The sequence below is a fragment of the Monomorium pharaonis genome, chromosome 1, assembly GCF_013373865.1.
Source record: "Monomorium pharaonis isolate MP-MQ-018 chromosome 1, ASM1337386v2, whole genome shotgun sequence".
Lineage (NCBI taxonomy): Eukaryota > Metazoa > Arthropoda > Insecta > Hymenoptera > Formicidae > Monomorium > Monomorium pharaonis.
Genome location: NC_050467.1, coordinates 22,363,214 through 22,386,243, shown reverse-complemented (window position 1 = coordinate 22,386,243; position 23,030 = coordinate 22,363,214). Strand labels below are relative to the sequence as shown.

The following is a 23,030-nucleotide window of genomic DNA, read 5'->3' as shown; positions in this document are numbered from 1 at the left end:
GAGACCGTTCGTGCGAACAATTCTCCAACCGCAATTGCCGAGTCGACGACATTCTATCTCGGTTCCCTTCTTCACCCCCTCCGGCTGAAACTTTTACGGTTTACAAGTTTACTTTTACCGAGGTAAACACTTGGGCCACCCCCTATCGCTTCCTTGTGCATGAACACGAGAGCGCGCGAGTAATTTTGCAGCGCGGCGAGTTTCGCGGTCGCGAGGGCGCCGCTTTAATTTAACCCAGTCTCTTTCCCTCTGATTTTTACGTGGAGCGAAATAATATTGCGTATTCTTGGCACTTGCGACCAATTTTCCGTTGCACATTCTTGTCAACAGGATCGATCGACGGCCGGAGAGCGGCGCTCGGAGGTGGTGAACGTCGAAGAGGAAAGAGGACGACGAGGAGGAGTCGATCCGCCGTCGAAGGTAGAGCGAGGTGGAACCGGCTGAAAAAGAGAAGAAGAAAAAAAGAGGAAGGCTGAAAGCGAAGAGGAGACGCGCTGGTGGTGGTGGTGGTGGGGGTGGCGGTGGCGGCGGAGACGGCAGAGGGGTCGAAAGGTTGAGCGACCTACGGACCAAGACGAGGAGGAGGTGGCGGAGAGAAAGGGGCGGCGGAGAGAGAGCAGGAAGGGTGAGAGGAGGAGGAGGGGGAGAACGACCGGAGAAGAAGGACGGAGAAATGATCTTGGTAGGTGACTGGCAAAGTGCTGCGGTGGTCGACTCCTCGACGAAAGGCAGATAGCGCCATTAGTCGTTGCCGGGGCACGGAACATCGGGCCCATGCGCGTTGCGGCCCTGGCCGTGGGCGAAGAAGGGGAGGAGGAGGAGGAGGAGGAGGAGGAGGACGAGGAAGAGGAGACTGTGGGCCGTGGGGAATACCATCGTGGGGCCCGCGGGCCCGCGATGCGCTCCGCGTCTGCCGCGACAGTGGGGGGCAGGAGTCAATGGTCCATCACAACGTGTCCGTTTTTCTTTGTGCTGCTGCTGCTGCTGCCCGTCTGGATTCTGATAGTCGTCGTCGACGGGTCTCCCCTTCATCCCGCACCACCGCACAGAGGTGAGTCACATTTAGCACTCTTTGTTGACTCGTTAAAGCAAAGTTGACTCGGTGCCCCAAAGTTCATATGCTCGATCTAACAAGTGCTCTCGAATCGAGGACAGGTGTCGAGGATCGAATTGGGCGAAATAAAATTTTCACGTATTAAATGTTACGAGCTCTTTCGCGTATGATTGTTTAATTTTCTGATGTGACTCGTGATTTGCAGATATTTGGCAGAGAATTTTATTGGTAAAATTATAGTAGAATATTGAAAAACAGTCATGTTTTCGTGCATTATTATTTTTGTAATATTACTTTAATTACGATGTAAATTATAACTCAGAAAGTTTTATGATAAAATATTTTATTTCATTTTTTCAAGTACATATTTCTCATTATTTATTTAAATATTAAATACTTGAATCATTTAATTGTTTTTATATTGACATTACCAATGCAATTTTATTTTTAAATAAATTTGATTCTTAAAATATAGAATTAAAGTATGTGCTTATTTATTTTTATCTCATAAATGTATGATGTATTTAATGAAAAAGCGTTGAATTTGATTTAGCAAAGCTTTAATTGAAAAATTTTTCGTTTATTCGGGCTCGTACTGCGTGCCTACGCGAGTCTCGGAATGTTTCGAATTCGAAATACATATCGCGACGTTCAATGTCCTGAAGGGATCCGCTCGCGCCGATGATGTCCTCAAAGTTCGATACTCGCCTTTGTCCAACGTGTTCCTTTTGTGTTCCGATCGGTAGCATTTACGGAAACAATGGTATGCGATCCCAAACGATGCTTTAATTGTGATCCGGGAGCACGTGACACAAAATTGCGCTTTGCGCCGCTCCATTGATCGTTCTATTTACCGCGAAAGTTTCTCAATGTCCGCTCGTTAAAATACAGATGCACTGGATCGTATTTTAAATTCCCTATAGGAAATTCAGCCGATTAACACGAAAGTTGAGAAAGATTAGAAATAATCGATAGCTCCGGACCGTGAGGAAAATAAGATTTGTAACAAAGAGTAAAAAGCAAGAAGTTATTAAATTGAATGACGAATATAATGCTTTTTTTAATACTTATTCGCTTTCATACTTTTGCGCTCTCTCGAGGAACAATAATTGGATATCTTAGGCGGAAAAAAGATATGAGGTGCAGGTAATTAGATCCGAACGTGACTGGATTGAATCCGAGAGTTTTCTCCTGCCGAACGAGTTGAGCCTTACGCATTAATACCGTTTTATTTGCCCATGTGCATTACGTTAATACTATATTACGATTACGATTCATAATATTATATACTTAAACACAAATAAAATTTTATTTTTTATCTTTATTTGCTGAAATATCTGCTGAAATTCTTTTATCTTTGTTTTTGAGTGAAACATTGATTTTATTTTTGAGCTTTTCGCGCGCGTGCCGTTTAAAATATTTTCTGGTATCGGCGGGCGTGCCGTTTTCGCACATATGGAAATATTGGAGTGTTATTAAATTTGCTATATTGAAATCCAGCGGCGGGACTGACAGTTAATGTGTGTGCATCCTCTTGGTAAAGTGGATGCGAAACAAGTGCACTTCGGCTGCTGCACTCGTCCGAGATCTGAAAACGTGTCTCTGAGGAGCTCTCTCGACCGAGTGGTCGTGGTGAATGCTCAAGCGTTCGTTTCCTCTTAAAATTTTCGTGATCCTTTCACCCTAAAATACTAGATGAATTTCCGCGAAATGAAACATCGCAGAATGTACATAATGCCCAGGGAAATAAATTAATTGATTTTGTAGTGCTCTTGCGATGAGACGTCGGTACCTATACTGAAGCGCGATTTAAATTGGGTGAAAGAAAAAAGTCTTTTTGATATAAAATCATATTATCGAGATCTAATTAGAAAGTATAAACGTATAACTGCATAAGTATTGCGAGTATTGCCAATGCAGTAAGAGGCAAATTATTTTATTGCATCTCAGATTTTTTAAAATTAATTGTTAAAACAAGAAAAGAAGAATTTAAAAAAAAGTTTAAGCCTTGCAACTCGCTTTCATTGATTTTTCTTACGATTTAGATTGCAGTCCTGAAAAGATATATTGACTCTTTTTGCTGTATTAAATATTACTATGTAATTTTAATTTATAAATGTGAATGTTATGCAGAATTTAATATCATTTTATATTCTCAGAGAGAAAGAGAATATGCATTAAAATACTATATATAATATAATTATTCGATCAGAATTAGGATTTTCATAAATATAAATGTTCATTCATTTCTCCTATATTGTATATTTAATGATACGTTATGATTTTGCTTTATTAAAAAGATCAGACAAATAGTTTTAGTTTCAAATTGTTAAAATATTTACAAATGAAGACAAGATAGCGAAGTATCAAAATCCATTTCTATTTTTTTTTGAGATATGTGTAAGTTACAAATAATATCTTCTGATTTGTTAATCGATTTTTAATTGATTTGTCGTGCGATTTTTTAAAATAGGTTACTCAGTGAAAGTGCCTTGTTCGACCTACGCGCTATCGAATTTTGTAACGATCTCGGCGGACAAAAAGAACACGGCATAGTCATCGCGTTTTTTCCCCACCGTGAGCAATCGAGTGCGAATTATGTACGCCTTGAAGTGCGTTTGTGGCGCAATGTGGCAGAGTATTGCGATTTGACTAGAAAATTTATGATATATAAGAAAAATGAGTGTTGATCATTTTTCTTCGATTTTATCTTATTAATGAGCTCTCAGTAACAATATAGAATTATTATTTTTTAATAGAATATAACAGAATTTTTAATACTTTATTAGAAGAAATTAAAAAGTATTTTAGATGTAATTTTGCACTTATAATTATATATTTATTTGTAAGAAAAATCCTGCATCGATATTAATGAAATAAACTGTCTTGTGTTTCTCGAGTGAGTTTGTTGTCCTTTTAAATCTTTGTTTTATAAAAAAAAAAAAAAATAACGGGACAATGGTTTTTGTTTATCTGAGGAACATGGAGGCTCGTTCGCCTCCTTAATCATATACCTACTTGCGCGGTCACATCTGATACAAACGCATCTTTACGGCGTACGACTCATCTTTGCGTGACTTGCGGTTTACCGTTTTTTCAACGCATTCTTCTTAGAACGGGCACTAATAGAACATCCGTTTCCTCCTCGTGTGCTTTTCAGATATCACGCGCGGCTCGTATATCAGGTACTATGAGGCAGCCACGTATGACACCGTAGCCTTGAGACGACATCGCAACCGGATACGTCGCGACGTCGCCAACTCCGAGCAACCCCTGATTTTGAACCTGAAGACGCTCGACAGGTGAGTACGAGTCCCATAAGCAAACTCCTCCTCTCTATCTCAGTACACATTGCGAACTCTTTCCCTTCCATCGCGAGCGGTGTGTTCCGAGCAAAGACGAGGAGATCGATACGGAATCTGGACATCTGAAGAGCCTGTTGAAATATATGAGATCATCATCGGATGTCCAATTTTAAATCTAGATGCGACGAGTGTCTTTGAACGTCGCGAGAGATTTAAAATTCCATTTTCGACGAAAACGTCTATCAACGTCGAAGAATTCTGCGCGATTTAACGACACGGACGAAAGTATCTCTGGTCAAGTTACTGTCATTATACGACTCTCTTGCAAATGGCATTTCGAAATTGGTGAATACGTGTGTATCTCCTACACACGGGCTCGTAAAGCGATCGCGGACAAAGTTGCCAGCATGTGCCGCCCGCACGTTCTCGGTATGTCCTTGTTAGGTCAGTGGTATCTCGATCCGATTAAAGATAGTGACCAAGACCAATTCACGTGTAGCTTATTGTTAGTTTGTACAGATCGTGCGCACCGTGAAATTATTAATTATAAGTATTGTGCGATATTCTCTCCTTTTTTTTGCTTTGCCTCTATTTTTCTTTTTTTTCTTTTACTTAGATTGTTCCTCATTTTGATCTTTAATAAACAATTTCCTGGTTCTAATGAAACACGTGGAAAATGATTGTTGGAATTTTGTAAGACGAAAAGTTTTCATTAGCAATTGCGATAATGCTTACAGTTATAATAATAAAAAATTTGTAGAAGACACATTTCAAAATTTGTACACGTGTTCACCTTTTTTTCGGGTCGAATGTCAATTATGCTCGCACGTTGAACTGGATTTACTATCGAGAGCTGCAATCACAGAGTTTCTCTCTCGCGGTAATTTAATATAAGAGACGCAATGCCAGAAAGTTCAATTTATGATAGCACTCTAGTTCAGCAACGACCGCGCTCTAGTCAGTGCCGGTGTATTACGACGGAGCCGTTTAAATATTGAATCGCGCTTTCACTCGCAGCGTATTTACGAACTTAAGAAATGGCCGTTAGATAACGGTCCGCGACTTCCGAATTGTAACGGTATACGATGTGGCTTTTTTTAAATATTTTTCAAGCTCTTCTGTACCGCATGTACATTAAAATAATTATAAAGTTTTTATTTTCTTAATATATATATATATATATATATATATATATATATATATACATAGTTTATTCATTAACTATATTTTTTATGAACTGCAAAATTACATTATGCTTTTGGCAATGTTATTCTTTATTATGGAATGTAATTGGGAAATTAATTAATTTTTTCGTTAATTGTGAGAAAAACTGTACCCTGGACTGAAGATGACATCTATGCTTTTCATTTCTTGTGCCTTTAAAATTTGAAGTAAATTTTAATTTTGTTATATATTATCTTGTATATAACTTCCATATTTAAATTAAATCAGCTATAAATAATGATATTTCTTCACTTAGTTTATTCAAAAATAAACGAATTCTTCAATTCTCGATTTTCTTTTAATTGTAATTCAATTTATTACGAATATTAAAATGATCATAAATAGTAATGGGAACTGTGTGTTTATAATTTAAAATTAATTATTAAAAATAGACTGACACTCATTAATGCTTTTCAATCTTACTTTGTTAACTTTTTTTATTTTTTTAGTTTCTTTTTAATATTTGTCTATTAAATTAAATTTGTGTGTATATGTGGCGACTTTCTGTGTGTTTGAAATCATATATTCTACACCGCTATTTTTATTTGGCGTATTTATATCTCTTATCAGTTGCATATAATAAAATTAAGCTAATTTGTTACATTTTAAATTGATTAATGAAATTACGTATAGAGTGTACATCAATATTATGTATAGAAAACGCGACGTATCTTTCTTAATTATACTGTCAGATATAATCGTATCAATCCATAATAGATCATACTCAACAAATTGTGTAATTACATTAAATCATTTGCTCAATTCGGTCTGTCCGAAAATTTAGCCGAATTTTGCATTCTGCGGAGAAACAGAGAAAGAGAGAGAGAGAGAGAGAGAGAGAGAGAGAGAGAGAGAGAGAGAGAGAGAGAATATCATTAAACATTTGTCAAGCTATACATTATGCAGGAGACCGTGACGACTGCGTGCACCATGTGGATTGCAAAGTTACAACGAATGGTCCAGCATCTCAGCCATGGCGAGGTGACTCGGTAGAAATGGTTTATGCGCCTAGCGCCCATTGCCATCATTTCCCCTTTCTTCCCACTTTGCCCTATCCCTCCTCTCTCGAGAAAAGGAAAGGGAGAGGGAGAGACAAGTTCTCGAGGAAATTTCGCCCGTAATTCATAGACGTTAAGCTAATTAACTGGCGAGTACTTCTTGATCCGACAGTCCGGAGGATTTGCGGCACCCTGGAGGAGGAAAGAGGAAGAGAAAGAAAGAAAGAAAGAGAAAGAGAGCGAGCGATCCTCTTGACGAAGTCGAGGAATCAAGGTGCGAGAGAGCGCGCGAGCGAATTCTGCGATTCCCGCGTGTCGGATTTAGACGCGTGTAATTACCGCTAATTGTGACGACAGCGACGACGACGACGACGACGACGACAACGACGACGATAACGTGACGTCATTGTCCTTTCGCGTACGTCTCTCACTGGCGTGATTACTTTCGAAATTCGCCGCAAAGGAAATCCGTTGCTCCGCGTTTATTTCCTTAAAGTTGTGGAATTAGGACGTTGGCGATTCCGTTAGCGTAAATGGCTTGCGTGTTGGGAATAGTCGTCTCCTACCTCTGAGAAAGACGTGTGGTGTATTGTCGTCATTAGTGGAAATGGCCGGTAACGGAGACCGCTAACGAGATATATCGCATCAAGACAAATTTTATTTCAAATCTTTTACAAGTAGAAAACACTTAAAATATAATACACACGCATGATATCGACCAGAGTCAATTACGCGCCATGCACGTACGTACAATTACGTAAACTTTCATCGATCGCGATTGCCGCAAGTCACAGGCCACTTATTTCATTGCGCCACAACTCGCTGTTATCGTACGACTGTGCATTCCGTCGCGTCGGACGCACAATATCCGCTGCCGTCCTACGTTCCAGCAATTCCGGAGAGTATCAGTCTGGAAAGAATTTCAGTTCACGAAGAATTTCCTACGTAAAGCTGTCCGGGGAATGTTAAATAAATGAGTATGAGAAAAAGCCCAACTATAGAAGAGCGAAAGAGAGAGGAAAGAGAGAGATTGAGAGAGCGAGGGGAGGAGGGGGAGGAGGAGGATCGCGTATTGGCATTCGCGTTTCACACACCTCCTGCATCGCAAATTTCTCGTCCTGGGCGACAAACGGCACGCAGCTCCTCTCAGAGCTGGTAGGAGACACGAGAAACATCCCTCGATCTCCACCTCCGCCTACCCCCTCCGCCCTTCCTCCTTCTCTCCTTCGCTCGCTTTCACAGTCCGCCAATGTAACTACAGCGTTCGTCTCTTTATGTAAATCGGTCGAATCCACGTCGGGCAATAAAATGTAAAGCAGGAGTGCGCCGTGCGATTCCCTCCATCCCTCGTCGTCGTCGTCGTCGTCGTTGTCCTCGTCGTCGTTGTCGTCGTACCAAGCGCCCGTGCAGCACCCTTTTGCCGTTCCCCGCACGACGATGGTGTTTCTACCCCGGTGCACCTGGTACAAACTGGCAAGATAATAGCCGAGGAGAGGAGAAGAAAGAAGAAGTTTCCGTGCAGCGCACACGCCGTCGTTCTCGTCGCAGCGGCGACCTCCACTTCGGTGGCCATTTCACTGGAGTATTGTATATTGCGATTTTCCTCCCCCTTTCCGCGCCGCCAGCGCGATCAGGCGAATTTATTGGCCATATCGCGGCCGAGTCGCCGGTTTACCCCGCGAAGGAAATTCCGCCGTTCGTCTTTCGCGAATTACGTCCCGGCATTGTCCGCGAAAGGATTGGACCGCGATATATATTCGTTCTACGTATATTTTGCCTCGCATTCTGCGGAATGGATTATAAAAAGCCGGACGGAGCGCTAAAAATTCCGTAAGGTGATTAATTACGTCTCATTATCGGATCGGTTACGTTATGAGATCATCAACCTTCGCTCGATCTTTATAAAAAGATCTACATACATAGAAGAAGAAAGTTAGCTCCGAGAAAAGATAAATGGATTAAAATCTGTACTTTAAAAAAGGGTAACAGTTTTGAATTCTCTTAGATAAATATATAATACTTTATCATCATATCTCATTTTCTAAAGTATTTATAATTAAAGGATATTCGTGGAAAAATACTGTTCCCTAAAATACATTTTCCTTCATATTTCTAGAAGATATAATTTTTTTTTTAACCGCTCCCACCGGCTCACCCATTCCATTTGACTTTGCCGCGTGAGTGAATGAAAGGGATAAACTTTCGCGTTATTTCCTCGGCGATTTCTTGTAGTATATAGACCTCGGTCTTGGGAAGCGGCACGGTTAAGCCGGGAATAGATACCCGTGTACAGGCGACACCTTCTCACTTTTCTAGCCCCGCGCTCGCTTCTCTCGGTAGAAGACTTCGCGCATGAATAGACTATGTACCTTGGCGCGCACCTCTCTCTCTCTCTCTCTCCCTCTCTCTCTCTCTCTCGTATGTACATTGCTGGATCCAGTTTTCCCGTGGTACGTGGGCACGGGCACGGCATTCAGCGAAGCCAACGCATCGTTTCGCCGTGCATACGGGGGCGATGTTATGGGCGGTTATATAAAAGCTAAAGAGCACACCGTCGAAGCCGTGTTTCCACCCTCCTTTCTCCCCAAGACGCGTGCGTTGCTCTTCAATGCGATAAAGCTCTCGTTGCGGAAGCTCGGTAAAAATCGCGGAATTTACTTCCTCCTCTTCCCCCTCCTCCCTTGGCGCGGACGCACGCGACTCGCAAAGGGTACATATAATCGCGCGCGTATAATCGTTATGAAAATAAACGTTCGCGCAACGTAAAGTTGTAGCCTCGAGAAAATAACTGGGAAATTATGCGAACTATTTTTCCGTCTCGGCGGCGCACGGGTCGTTGTTGCTCGGGAAAATTGTTGCCGAAAGAAGCGCGATCGTCGAACTAATAAACTGCGGATTTTCCCCCCATCGCGTTAATACATCGATGCGCTTCATAATAGTTGAGAATCTGGGATCGTTGAATTAAAAAATATATGGTTCGATCGTTCCCTTAGTCGCGGAGCAATATTTGTGATAACGTGGATATGAAGGTAACTTGCCATTAGCGAAGTTTACCTGAAAGTCAACTGTAGAGTGGATCTGAGAAAGGAAGTATACCAATAACAGAGTTCTACTTCTGCCAAAGGAATTTGGCGCTGAATTTTTCTCGAGGGAAATTTAATCTCTTGATGGCACGATTCTATTTTCATTTGAGATTGAATACATATTAGTGAAATTCCAAGTAGAACTTCTGACCTGAAAAAGTGGATATTTTAATGCTTTAATAATTTAATAAATCCCGTTTAAAGTTTGCCATTTTCTCGCTCTTATATTGGTTTTTATGCCATATTTTCTGTTGCCCCGACGAGCGACAGTAAGCACTTTAATTAGAGCGTCTTGTATACAAACTTACGAGAGATTATGGCGGATGCAACGAGAGTTTGTCCTTTATGCAACAGCTTCTGGCGATGAAAGCGGCACTTAAACGACTTTTTCGCGATGCCGCGAAGATACGAAGCAGCGAGCCTCCCAAGACAAAACTGACGATTTAATGCGCGGCCCGCGATGAAGGCGCAGCCGACGGTCGGATTATGAAAATGATTGTCGCGGAAGCAGCAGCGTGTGCGCCATAAAGAGCCGCGACTAATTGTTATGCTTCCCTCCCCTAATTCCTCGCGTAATGCGTCCCGCGGTTCTGGCCCTGCGTATCTTTATGGTAATCCACGTTTTAACGTCTTTTTGCTGGGTACGCTGAAGTTGTTTCTTCCTTCGGTGTCTTCGTGCTGCTACGATAATAAATGCCGTGAAAAGAATTACAATCGTCCCGGCAGGTCTCTAAATAAAAGCGCGAACAGGATTCAGTTGGTGATGCATTAAGAGCTTCATTCTTTATAGATTAAATTACTTTTTCTTCGAGAGTGTATACGAGTGACATTTTTCGAAACAAGAGTGAAATGGGAAATGAAATTAATTAATAACACAAAGGTAAACTTATAATATATATATTACTTATATTTTAATTTTTTTAAAATCATTTTCACTATCTTACAAGTATTATATGAAACTTAAAACGGGTGCACAAATTAATAATAATAAAGATAGGTTTTTCTGTCTTCTTTAAATATTTTTATATATACTTTTCTAATGATTTTATTATTTTTGTTTAAACTATAAATTATATATTTATTAGAATTAAGATTTCCACGGAATACAGAATTTCATTAAAAAAGAATTTAATATTAACGAAAAATAAAAGGTTAATAGTATTATATTTCAGATACATTTTGTATATTCAGCATTATTTAAATTATAAATCGAGTTCGGTTGGTTTCGCTTGACCTTCCATGTAAATCCAGCATCATGGTGGAATTAGACTTTAACGAGATATCCGGAAGCATGTCATGTATTTGTGCGTCGTCATTGTGAAAGTCGTATAAGTTCCAGCATCGGTTTTATTCAATGACAATCACGCCGTTATTCTGCTACATTTTATAATGATTGGTTTCTCGTTGACCTTTGATCGTCGTGTATCAGTTACCTGTCATGCCAATGACTCTATCGCGGTGATTATTTTTGTGCTAAAAAAGGAGTTACCTTTTAGTCAAGTAAGGATTTATAAGAGAACGGAGAGATTGAATTAAGAGGACAATTAAACATGTAAAATCCAAGGTGAATTAAAGATAAGTTCAATATTCGGATTTTGAATAAAATACACAACCGCAATTTATCAGTACCATGTGAATTAATAAAACCATATTTATGCTTTATATTTATGCTTTGATATTATTTTACAAATATCATTTCTCATTGTCGTATTTTGTAGCATGCCATTTTATAATCTTGACACAGTCTTGGTTAAACATGTCGCGATATATTTAATCTATGTACGTAAAGTATATTCGCGAAGCGCAATTACGTTACATATTTAACAGGACAGAGTCCAGTATTTCGAATATAAATAAAATAATGTGTACGAAGCGTATTTATGAAGGCGCTAACGAGTTCCTCGGGCATACGTTTCAATTTACCATATTTTAATATTATAGATGTTATATCTCGTGCAAAAGTCTCCTTCATATAATTTATTCTGCTGCATTTTTATGCGGAATATATATAGTAATACGGGTCCGAATTTACTTTAACCTATACGTAAACTATTATAACATATGTAAGTCTTCATAAAAAACAAACAAATTATATCGCGTTCCATCGTGATTTATTTTTCTGCAGAAATAGATGGGATTTCTTCATTTTTTTATATTGCAAAGAATACATTATATTGGAGGCAGCAATTTGTTTTCGTGGTATGCTGTTTTGCACGTATTTCAGTGGTATATACATACATCAGCGACCAAGCGAATATTTATGAAAACGTCAATAACTTTTCTGGGCCTGCGTTATTTTTCAGTATTTTGATTTTTACGCTTTCGTCTTTCTTGAAATGCCCGTTTTTATAATCTACTATATTATTTACTATAATATTTTTCGCGGGACACTAATATGATGTGGCAGTTGCGGAGCGCGAAATTAAAATTGTCATTTCTATGTCCTTATCTCATGATTAATATTTTCTATAAAATCAGAATTATACGATGTGTATATATGAAAGGGATTATATATTGTACATATATACGTACATCGTTCGCTTCCGACATTATGATTTATTTCTGCCATGTGACTTCTTTATCGTAATTGAATGTTTCCATCATGAACATATGATATTAATCAGTTTTACACGCTCTTCTCTGTGGCATTCGATGGCCCGAATGTCAATCATAATTGACTTTGATCTTGTTAAAGGCGGATTTGTTACATAAATGCCGCTTGCACGGGCGAAAGAGCGTGTGTATATTTAGCGCTGAATCCGTTGGTGTCGAGAAGCCACTTCGATCCGTATGACGTTACATGGTTTCGTCTTGAGCTTAAGCTGTCTTTGGAGGTTCGAAGGTTTCGAACGTCGTATCTCGAAATTGTGGGAGACACTTGCCACCATATCGGGTTGATCCCGCGAGTACATTTGCCGGGAATAGCAGAAGCGATAACGAAGATTCATAGTTTACTCATTGGCAAGAATTATTTCGAGAGAATTTCATTTTAAATATTGTACATTTATAGCAAGTGTGTCTTCCGCTAATATTTTATCGTCGGAAACGGTGACATACTTTTACTCCAATATTTGAAATGTTATTTTTGAAAGGTTATTTCCATTTTTTTTTTTAAATCAACGATGCACATCCCTTCGTTATCGATAATCTGTTGTCGTTTTACTCTGACAATACCTACCTCCATCTCTTTTCCATATAGATTAAAATATACTTGACATAGTAAGTATGAACTTATAGACTGACATTTCATACAAAGTACGTTCGAGAGCGATATTGCGCCTCGGTGAAGAAATCAAGATATTTATTTTCTACTTTGTACTTGCGTTACTTTCCTGTTTCGTGCGCGAGCAAATCGATGTACTATATGGAGAGCATAGACGATATCGGCTTACATATATTTCAGTTTAAGTAATATGTTTTTTTATATAAATCCGGTGAGATGGTCGTGCTCGAGGATTTTAGCTGTATATAACATGGTATCCAGGACGCCTTTGTCAAGCCTTTGTTTCTACACGAAACGTCGTACTTTGAATATTATAGTTATGCGAAGAATCTACTGTACTTTGTTCCGTCGATGTTGGAAAGATATTCGGCATTCCCCTCTTTCCTCTCTTCCTTTTTGTGAAATAAAACTGTCAAAGTAATTTATCCGCACGGATAGTAAATAAGATACAGTTTTTTTTATAATTATTACACGCGTACACTTAACGATACCTTCGTTCTCCTATGTACTCCGGCGATTCCTTTTCCTTTATTCATGTTATGTACCAGATTATCGGTCTTCAGCGTAACGATCCGAAGCAAGCAAATCCGATATTATAGCACGCGAGAAACACCGATAATTACTCCTCTCACACTCGAGTAAAATCACAAAAAAAAAAAGTTTTCTCGACCCGACACTTCACGATCATGATTCGTCTTGCAGATCCTGGACGATACGCTTGTTTCGCGACCCGAGCCTGTTTAGCAAGGACGTATCTTTCGAGAGCACGAACGGCCCGATATCCTTCGACACGTCGCATTCTTACGTCGGCACTGTTTTGGGTAAGTCCACTTATATTCTCATCGATTGAAAAAACCACGAGTAATATAGCGCTTGACTTCGATATAATTATTAATTATATTATAATTAACAGAGGTTATATTGGAATTGACACGGTTAAAATCGCATTTCGTGTTTCTTCGTGTATTTTACGTATAGAAATTTCACCTCATTATAATAAACGAACTGAATTATTATCTTCCGCTACGTTATAGATGTTATCGTTTTGTTAATGGTGCGGTAATTTTTATTGAAATTATTTAACACAATTCGCCCGACGCGCCGTAGCTTATATTCCGCCATGGCATATTAATTTAATTTTCAAATGCGCAATGATAACGGAAATAATATAACGTAAAATCACGGAGAATTATTACGTAAAATGTTATGCGTTATTTTACCGTTATTTTTAAACAAATTATTCTTCAACTTTATATTATATCATTATCAACTTCGTTTTCAATACATAGCAATTATACTGCGCTATTGGGAAATCTATTTTCTCGATATTTGTCTGTATGGAGGAGTAATTATTCGCATTGATTTGCCACGATAAGGCAAAACATGTGCGTCAAAAGGAACTAATTAGTTCTCGCTGGCTAGAAGATAATGCCTCGACCGAGCCGGGGATCTCGATTCGAGATTACCGGGATAATCTCAACAATCCGATAATTTCCCTCTCCCTCTCTTTCTCTGTCTCTGTCTCTGTCTCGCCGCGTGTCAACGTCATAGAGCGGCGCAGCGGAGAGCGCCGTTGATAGTCATTGCAGCAACCGGATCAATATTTATACACGCTCACTCCGCGTACCGGAATTACATTGCGTAAACGAGGTGTATTACCGTCATTAAGCCGGCGCGGTACCGCGGGCGAAAGAGTACAGTGGTGTCAGCACATTTCGAGATTAGGCGTGGTATTATATATATCCGACGATGAGCGTGCGCGCGCGCATATCCTCGGACAAAGTAATTAGTCGGTATCCCTCAACTTCAGCTTCTCAGCATGATGGATAGCGTGCGGCCGCCCCGTCGTCCGCTATTCCGAGGCGGTTTCCGCCTGGCATACGCGCGCGCGCGCGTCCGCGTTTCGCCGCTCGGTAATGTATAAGCGCGAGCTTCGGGCGCACCTGAGGACGCATGCCTTGTTTAATCTTTTGATGCAATCCTCCATCCGTTTTCGCGTTACTGACAAGTTCCGCCCGATTGTAATTGAATATGCTGTTTTCTCAAATCGGCACGAATGGCGAAACGGCACGAATTGTGAACAAACGGGTTTTAATTTAATGAAGAGAGATTCCAAACGTAACTGAATGCTGTCAGCGAGATATTGCGTTAATGATATATTTATTATGATTGTAGAATGTGATTATCGGATTATTTTTCAGAGTTCATAACGAGCCGTCGAGTCGAGGAACATCTACAATTTTTTTTTTGTAGCTGTTAAAAATTCACATCTAGTTTAATATTAGTTTTTCGAATATAGTATGTATAACATGTAAAGTAACTATTTTAACAAATTAAGCCGCATAAAACTATGAAACTCGATGCCTGAATCTAAAACGGAAAGTAAAGTTTTATAAATAAAGTTTTATAATTTTTATCGGTTTTTCTATCGGCTCTTCCGAACCCGCGGGGGTTTTCAGCGTATATAAACAACGAAAATATTATCTCCAAACTCCCTCGGAAGTTACCGCTCGAAACCGCCGTGGTTTTTTACTATCTTCACGTAGGTGCCCTTCCGGGATATCCTTTATATCTTAATAAGCCAATATTCTCCCCAAAACTACGCGTGACAAGTAAATTATGTGCAACGCACAAGGGGAGTTATTTTAACTCCCAAAATGCATCAGGGAGGATTAACGTTTTGTTTAATGTCATTGCATAACCGCAGATGGTTTTCCGGCTGAATACGATTTCAGTAATTCATTGAGCACGCCCTCGTTAGTTCGCGTCGCTAATGCGCCCATAAATAATCGAGTTTGTTACGCGTTACGCGAGTCAATCTTTCCGTACACGAGAGATACGTCTGGTGAAAGGATCCTCCTTGATTGGTCCTTACAAAAACATTATAGTAGATTTATTAGTACCGTGCCTGGTTACATCCGTGTAATTAACTCTGGTGTGTACTCCCCTCGGATATGGGACACGTCGCGCGGGAAGTTGCGATTAGAAATCTTACGCTTTACTTAACGAGTGTGGGAAAGGACACGGTTCGATGCTTCATGCATCCGTAATTTGTTTTTTTCTTCCCTCGACACGAAACACGTCCTGATAATTAAACTTCGAGAAAAAAAAGTTTGTTGAAGTAGCGTTGACATAAAATTAATCAAAGTTAAAAGCGTATCTTTTTTTTTTGCCCATCAACATTTATTAGAGCTCGTATTCTCAGTTTTATTAAACTCCTTCGATAGCTCTTTTAATATTGTCTTATTGAACCGTGCTTTTTGCAAGTAAAAGGTGCTCCCGAGCTATTACAGCTTTTTTATTAAGGTTTTTTTTTCTTTAAAATCCTTTTCCTGGGAAACATAATCTGCCGCTAGTAATAAAAATAGTTCGAACCTCTGTTAATACTTTGAGTTAGATAACGTTATCATTTACTTCCTCGATGATAAAAGAGATTGAAACTTAGCAAATAATAATAGAGGGATAGAGTAATAATAAACAGGAAGGCTTTTGTGCGAGACTGAAAAAGAGTCTTGTTAGATCGATCGTTGGCGACGCCCCGCACGGCCATCGGCATCAAATATTCCCCTCGTAACTTTTCGCGACTCTCGTCGCGACCCGGAGCGAAATCGAGAAATAAATTTTCGCGTTCGAACGAGCGTATCTCGAAGCCGGGTCGCGTGCGCCTCGCCGCGAATGCATCGGAATGCGCGGTGCACAACGACGGAAATGCAGGCCGCGCCGCGCGTCCTCGATTTCAATTCGAAATTATTTGAGAGCCGCGCGCGTGATTCGCGCGAGATACTGTTTGGCGCAGAGAGAGAGAGAGAGAGAGAGAGAGAGAGAGAGGAAAGGGGAGAGCCGTTGCGCCCGGTTTTGCGATTCTGAAAAAAAGAACTCGGAATTTCACATGCGAAATGGATTCCTCCATCGTTATTACGCGCGTTTCCCTCGTGCCTGCAATGATAACCTGCAGATAGGTACGTTATGCATTTTTAAAAATCAAGTTGTCACCGCGACTGCACAATTTTTTTTTTAATCAAATCTTATTTTCAGTCGTCGGCGAATATTGTTGACGATTATTGTTGCTCGTTGGCGCTAGTTTTCCACGGATCATAGCCAATTGACATTTCCGGATGGCACGTTATCTTACACCCACCCCCGTGCGTTAAACTAGAAATCTCATTTTCGTCATAGCCGTCGTCGTTGTCGTAGTTGTCCTTGTCGTTTGGAAGCGTGCCAGGTTCCCTTATTGGAGATACACCGCACAGTTACTGTGCCGAAGGGATCACGAATAAGGGGGTAGTGCAGACCGTAGACTTTCGGTGGGAAATAAGCGTACCGTTCATGGTTGTGACTAGGGCATTAGAACCCACGGATTTAGAAAATAAAGGGTTTAGAAATTGGTTCTTTTTTTTTTGTAATGGGAATCTCTTCGATCTTTGCGAATTGTATTTTGTTTACGCTGTAACGTAATAAAAGTTGTTAAAATTTTGTTGTTTATTTCTACAAATCAAAATATTTATTTTAATTACGCTCTGAGAAAATAAACAAGTAATTTTTGTTTGTACGTTTTTCTTCTTTTGTATGTAAAAGAAATTTACTTTATCTTCTCCCTTGTTCACGGAGATATCTTTTTTATAATATCGCGTACATTTGAGAACTTGTTTTCTGTTTTAATTATACAAGATGAGTAAAAATATTATTAAAATCGTGGAATGTTAGAATAAATTCAGTTTTTGCGCACACGTTCTTATGAATTTCACTTTAGATACGTTCGAATTTACGTTCAGAGCTTCAAGAATGATCAGGAATTAAAAACAATTCCCTTTTAGGAGTTAATGGATTAAACCAACAGTAACATAGATACAGCATTGCCTGAATCGTCGATGGTTGATACTAGTGCCGTCCGAGTCCCGTAAGCATTTCCAGCAGAAACCAGACAGACATATATATAGAACAATAGAGGCAGAAAGATATATATATATATATATATATATATATATATATATATATATATATATATGTAGAGAGAGAGAGAGAGAGAGAGAGAGAGAGAGAGAATGAGAGAAGGGTCCACACGGTATAATTTCGGCGAACTAAACGTAACCGCAAGCTCGCGAACGGGCCAGAAACTTAATCGTGAATGCGGCCCCGCCGGATCGTGAATCGTGAACGACCCCGTCACCGCCGCCGTTTCGACGATCGGGATTGCGGGGAAGTTGAACCCGGCCGTAATAGCATTTTGCCGTAGGTAATATCCGAACGTCGTAGTCTTCACTTCGACGACTTAGGCCGCGGTTACGGCGTCGTACGCGAGTTTCCAACGAGCGTTCTTGCACACCGACAAATTTCTACCGGGGAAATCCCCCGTTGAACTGGTAGACGAGGAGAGTTGCATTCATTTATTGTAATTGCATCCGCAAGTTGAGATATAATTACGATTCTATCGGGTCTACCTGCATTCAGCGTTTGATTATAGCAGCCGTGATATTAGCCTCATTTTCAACTGGATGTATTAATCACATCCGTTTTATTAACTCGGCGGTCGTAAATGTGACACAATTAATCGAGATGTATCTAAAATTATGGTCTCACTAAATAATCTCCATTTGCTTACACAAACACACACACACACACACACACACACACACACACATTACTTAGCAAGATAATTAATTAATAATCGATTAATTAATTAATTATTTTTATTTATCTCTTTTTATGTAGAATGATTAGTAAATTCACTAAATTGAACGCCACGGTATTTGTCTTATTATATTAATTTTAATACGTTTAATTAATGATTTCAACTTACTTCTCCAATATTAATCTGTTTCATTATATTTATATTTAGAATATTGACTTAAAAACGGATTTAGGATTGGATCCTAAATGACTCTTATTGTTAGGTAACTTAAGGATTACAGTTATACTAATACACACGCGGTTACAGCATAGTGTATGCGCATAGGAATTTGCCGATCAGAACTAATTAAATGTGTCGAGATAAGTGGAGGTAATTACACGCTACGTGATCAGATCTCCCGTTATGTGGAGTGTCCCGAAACTTTCTATTGAATAATACGGATATACACTGACATTACGGTCTAATAATGAATGATTTTTTTCGAAGACAAAATTCACGCTCTTTAGCGTCCTTACTCGACAATTGAATATTCCGTGAATGTGTAAATGGATATAAATTTCAATAAATATAAATTTCAAGTAAAATTTTAAATTAACGGAAACGTAATTTGCGAAAAATTTGTGAGTGCTTACGATACAGTAATTTTTAGCAACGATTGATGCAATCTTATTTAAAAAACGCAGCTCATAGCCGAAGAAAAAACGGTAGTCCCAGAGCGGAAGCCCTAAGTCATCTCGACTTGTATAATCTCACCGTATTTGATTAGTTTCGACGTCTGCTACGAAATTCGTTCAGATGAGTTTCCGTCGTAATGTGCATCCACTATAACCGTGGCCTTAAGGTGCGTTTACACTTTACGCAAGTACCAGCTGTTCCCCCGTACTCGTAATGGAAACGTTTACACTACTGCAGATGAATTTCTCCCCCGTGTCAGCGAACCGGATCCTCCGTGTGATATTTCCGAGTTTATTCCTTGCTATAGAGTATAGAATTATACATATGAAGATGTAAAGTAATATGGCACAAAAATTAAGTATATGTTACGTAATAAAAACATGATATATGTATAACGAAAAGTAAGACAATTAGAACGAAATCGATTGAAAAGTAAAACGACCGTTGTATAAAATATAAAGAGAAGTCAAATATAAAGTAGGTAGAATATGAGAAGGGGAGAATATGAGAAAACATCCATTCTTAAAGTTACGTTTGCTGTATTGATCCGTATGGATCGAATACATCGGATTGTATTTTCACTTTATATATTATTTCTCCATGTGTTGTTCGCGCATATATTGCGTTTCTAAATTTTATCTAACTCCGTCTCGAGTCCGATACATGATGGCGTGGCTAATACAACAGCGGTAACCGCAGGTATATGAAATATCGAAATGTCTCCCCGGCTTGTACCTGATGGAGCCATTTAATTCGCATCGGAATCCGATGTTTAAATTTCGCATTGAACGGGAACTCCTTTACAGACGGTTTCGGGATCGACATTCGTGCTTACGCACGTATCTTCTTTGACGATTGTCTGTTTTGCCCGTATATACGAACGCGAAACGAATGGAATACGCTCGTTTTCTGTTACCGTGTCACAACGAATCAGCTCCCATCAGTCCCATCGCGTTTCGTGCTCGCGTAACGTACCTTTCTGGCATATTCATTCGGTCACTCGTGCACTTGAATGCAGCAAACGCGTATTTATGGCGAATCAATTCGTTCGTTGATACTCCGCTATTGCTCTCTTGTTATACGTTGTACCTTGTACCGCGCCGTGACGTACAGACGCGAATGCGCGTCCAGTTTGATCGCGCTTTTACGGTATAAACACATCTTTACAAGCGTATCCATCTTGTTCGTTCACGTTTACATATTTCAAACGCACCTTTACACCGCCATATGTACCACTCGTGTTTGCCTTTTCCAGCAAAACTGTTCGTTTGTACTGCGCAAACACATCTTTTATACAACTGAGAAAAAGTTGCTTGTTTTCGTTTAAACAATTATAAAATTAATTGAACAATTTGTATATCGACGCAACGCTGAAATTTTGTTGACGCAGAAATATTTCGTTGCATTAATTTTATTCCACAATTTAATTACTTGTTCATACAAGAGCAGGTTATAGCACTGTTTGCTTGTTCGAGCAGTCCTTTATCGCTGCATTGCAAAATGCATCGTCAAAACGAGTAGAGGAGCGTTGACGTAAACGGGAGACGCGAGATGAGACTTTATTAATCTTCATCTAATCCTTCATGGTCGAATGTCGAGCTGCACTCGAGAGAGTGGCACCCCGAACTTTGGTGCACAGGATCCGGCCGTAAGCAATTCGACGCCAAAGAGGAGCGGACACGTAATTTATTCGCATTTATGCATAAAGCGGTAAGAGCGAGATGACTCTGCCACTCTTCGATATGCGCGAGCGCAAAATGGTGGGGGACCGTTGATTGCTTCTTGTACATTCTCTTCCGCGACGACTTTAATTGGGATAACGCTATTTTCCGTACAACCGATTACGTCTTCATGAAATTGAAATAATTTTCGTCAATTTTCCTTACCTCCGACACGCTTTAACGACCATTCTGACAATCGCGTTTCGAAGTTAAAAATTAATATATATTATCTTGTTTTAAGATTTGACGTGATTTTTAAGACTGACAAAACATTCTATATTGCCATTTTTCATGTTTTTTTGAGACATTAACAAAGAAATATATTTAAAGCCGCAGTTACTATAATTTTCTTGTATAATGATTTCATAACAATATGTGCTTGTTTTAAATTTCTTTCTCCAAATTCGATCTTAGCAGTTAAAATTTGCTATTAAATACATATTTGAATAACATTTTTTAATTAAAACAGTTTCTTGCAAAAATAAGATATTTAACTACTATCGAACGCTGTCGTAATTAATTATTATAGAATGTAATTAATTAAGTAATGATAATGAAGTTTAATTTTGAGATTAATATGATTAATTTATTAAACATTTTACATATTATTAGACAACTAAGATTTCGGAGTTGAGTATATTGTTTGACTTTTAATAAAATTGTGTAATTTTAAGAAAACTTTGTTCTAAAATATTCTTACTTGATATACGCTTTTCAGTACGAGATTCATGTAACAATCATAAATGTAGAACCGTAATACGACACGAATATATCCATGCATAAGTCAACTTCCATTTCCTACCTGTGAAATATTCGCTTCATAAAACAGTCGAGTGACACGATGTATTCAAAATAGCGTATTATTATACATGTATCGATACCATCATGTCATCATATATCAGAGAGTTGTCACTCTTCTCGAGAATCGATAACAACCAGGTGATTTATTTCCCTGGAAAATCAGGAGAAACCGAGGAAATTTCGATGAATGATTGAGATTTTATTATTACTTTTTTTCCCTCGATTTTAAGTTAATATCGCTCTTGGAAGCGAAGTGAAATTTATTTCTGTTGTCTGACGTTTGAAAACTCGATACTTCACCGAGCTAATTAAACTTACTTGCTATTAAATCGCTTCGTTATTAAAAGGATATTAAAAGGGTATTCTCCTTTAGGAGTCTAAAAAGAGGAGTTATTCGGGATTTTTTTTAGAAAGACACAAAAACCAATTAATGTCAAACTTTGCATACTATTTTTTAACATTTTTTTAAATGAATGAATTTTATCTTTTTTGTCGGTGTGGTCCAATTTCGTCATCTATTATTTTATTTTTGAAACTTTTTTAGGATTGTAATGAGACAGCCATATATATTTTTCAGTGTTCAATGACCAATGTGCTCAATTACGAACTAATTCAATAGAACCTCTATTTTAATTTAATAGTACTTTGTATCTTTAATAAATATGAATAATATAATATGATCAGAACATATCAAAAGATAATGACTTATGTATTTGTAAAGTTTTCTTTTTATTTAAAGACATTTGTTAATAAATAATTGTTAATAAATAATTGTATTAAACGTTTTGATATTTTATATAGGCTATGTGCTTTTTTGTCTTTTTTAAATTATTAGATATTGATAAAACATACTTGAGGAATATATTTTCAAGATCTTAAATATTAAGAATATTAAATAAAAGAAGATTAAATTTACAAGAATGGATTTTTTTATCTTTTAAAGAAGAGTATTATTTTAAATTGCTTTGCTATTAAACTGCAAAATATCGTCGCAAAAAACGAAATACGAAATGAGAATTAAAAACGAATAAAAAATTCCATGAAATTTTAGATTTTGCAAGATGAGATAATGATGAAGGACACGCATGTTGCGAATTATAGGCTGTAAATAGTAATTAGCGTTATCATTACAGTCTGTGGTATAATTACGACAATCGTTACGCTAAATTGCGATACAGTGACTTGATATAGACGACGCTTGCCGTGTTTGTAATCCAGAGAGCGGCTGTCATTTAATTTATCAAGCAACGATGTCCGATATTCGAAATTAATAATTACCGTGCTGACTGACGCGGCAATTATTAAATTAACTTGACT

The 23,030-nt window shown here is 38.6% G+C and overlaps 1 protein-coding gene and 1 long non-coding RNA gene across 2 annotated transcripts in view; one reads left to right on the top strand and one right to left on the bottom strand.

Annotated features, from left to right (window-relative positions):
• The window catches only part of LOC105833729 (disintegrin and metalloproteinase domain-containing protein 10), a 65,276-nt gene that overhangs the window by 8,933 nt on the left and 33,313 nt on the right, over positions 1 to 23,030 (top strand). The window contains 3 exon segments of the mRNA XM_036293797.1: positions 331 to 1,051; positions 4,215 to 4,356; positions 13,590 to 13,708. Coding sequence (XP_036149690.1) covers positions 775 to 1,051; positions 4,215 to 4,356; positions 13,590 to 13,708 — 538 coding nt within the window. The 5' untranslated portion in view covers positions 331 to 774.
• LOC118647880 lies at positions 7,222 to 10,675 on the bottom strand. The gene is made up of 2 exons (XR_004965040.1): positions 7,676 to 10,675; positions 7,222 to 7,491 (listed from the first exon to the last, which is right to left on the bottom strand). It is a non-coding gene; the product is annotated as an uncharacterized LOC118647880 (long non-coding RNA).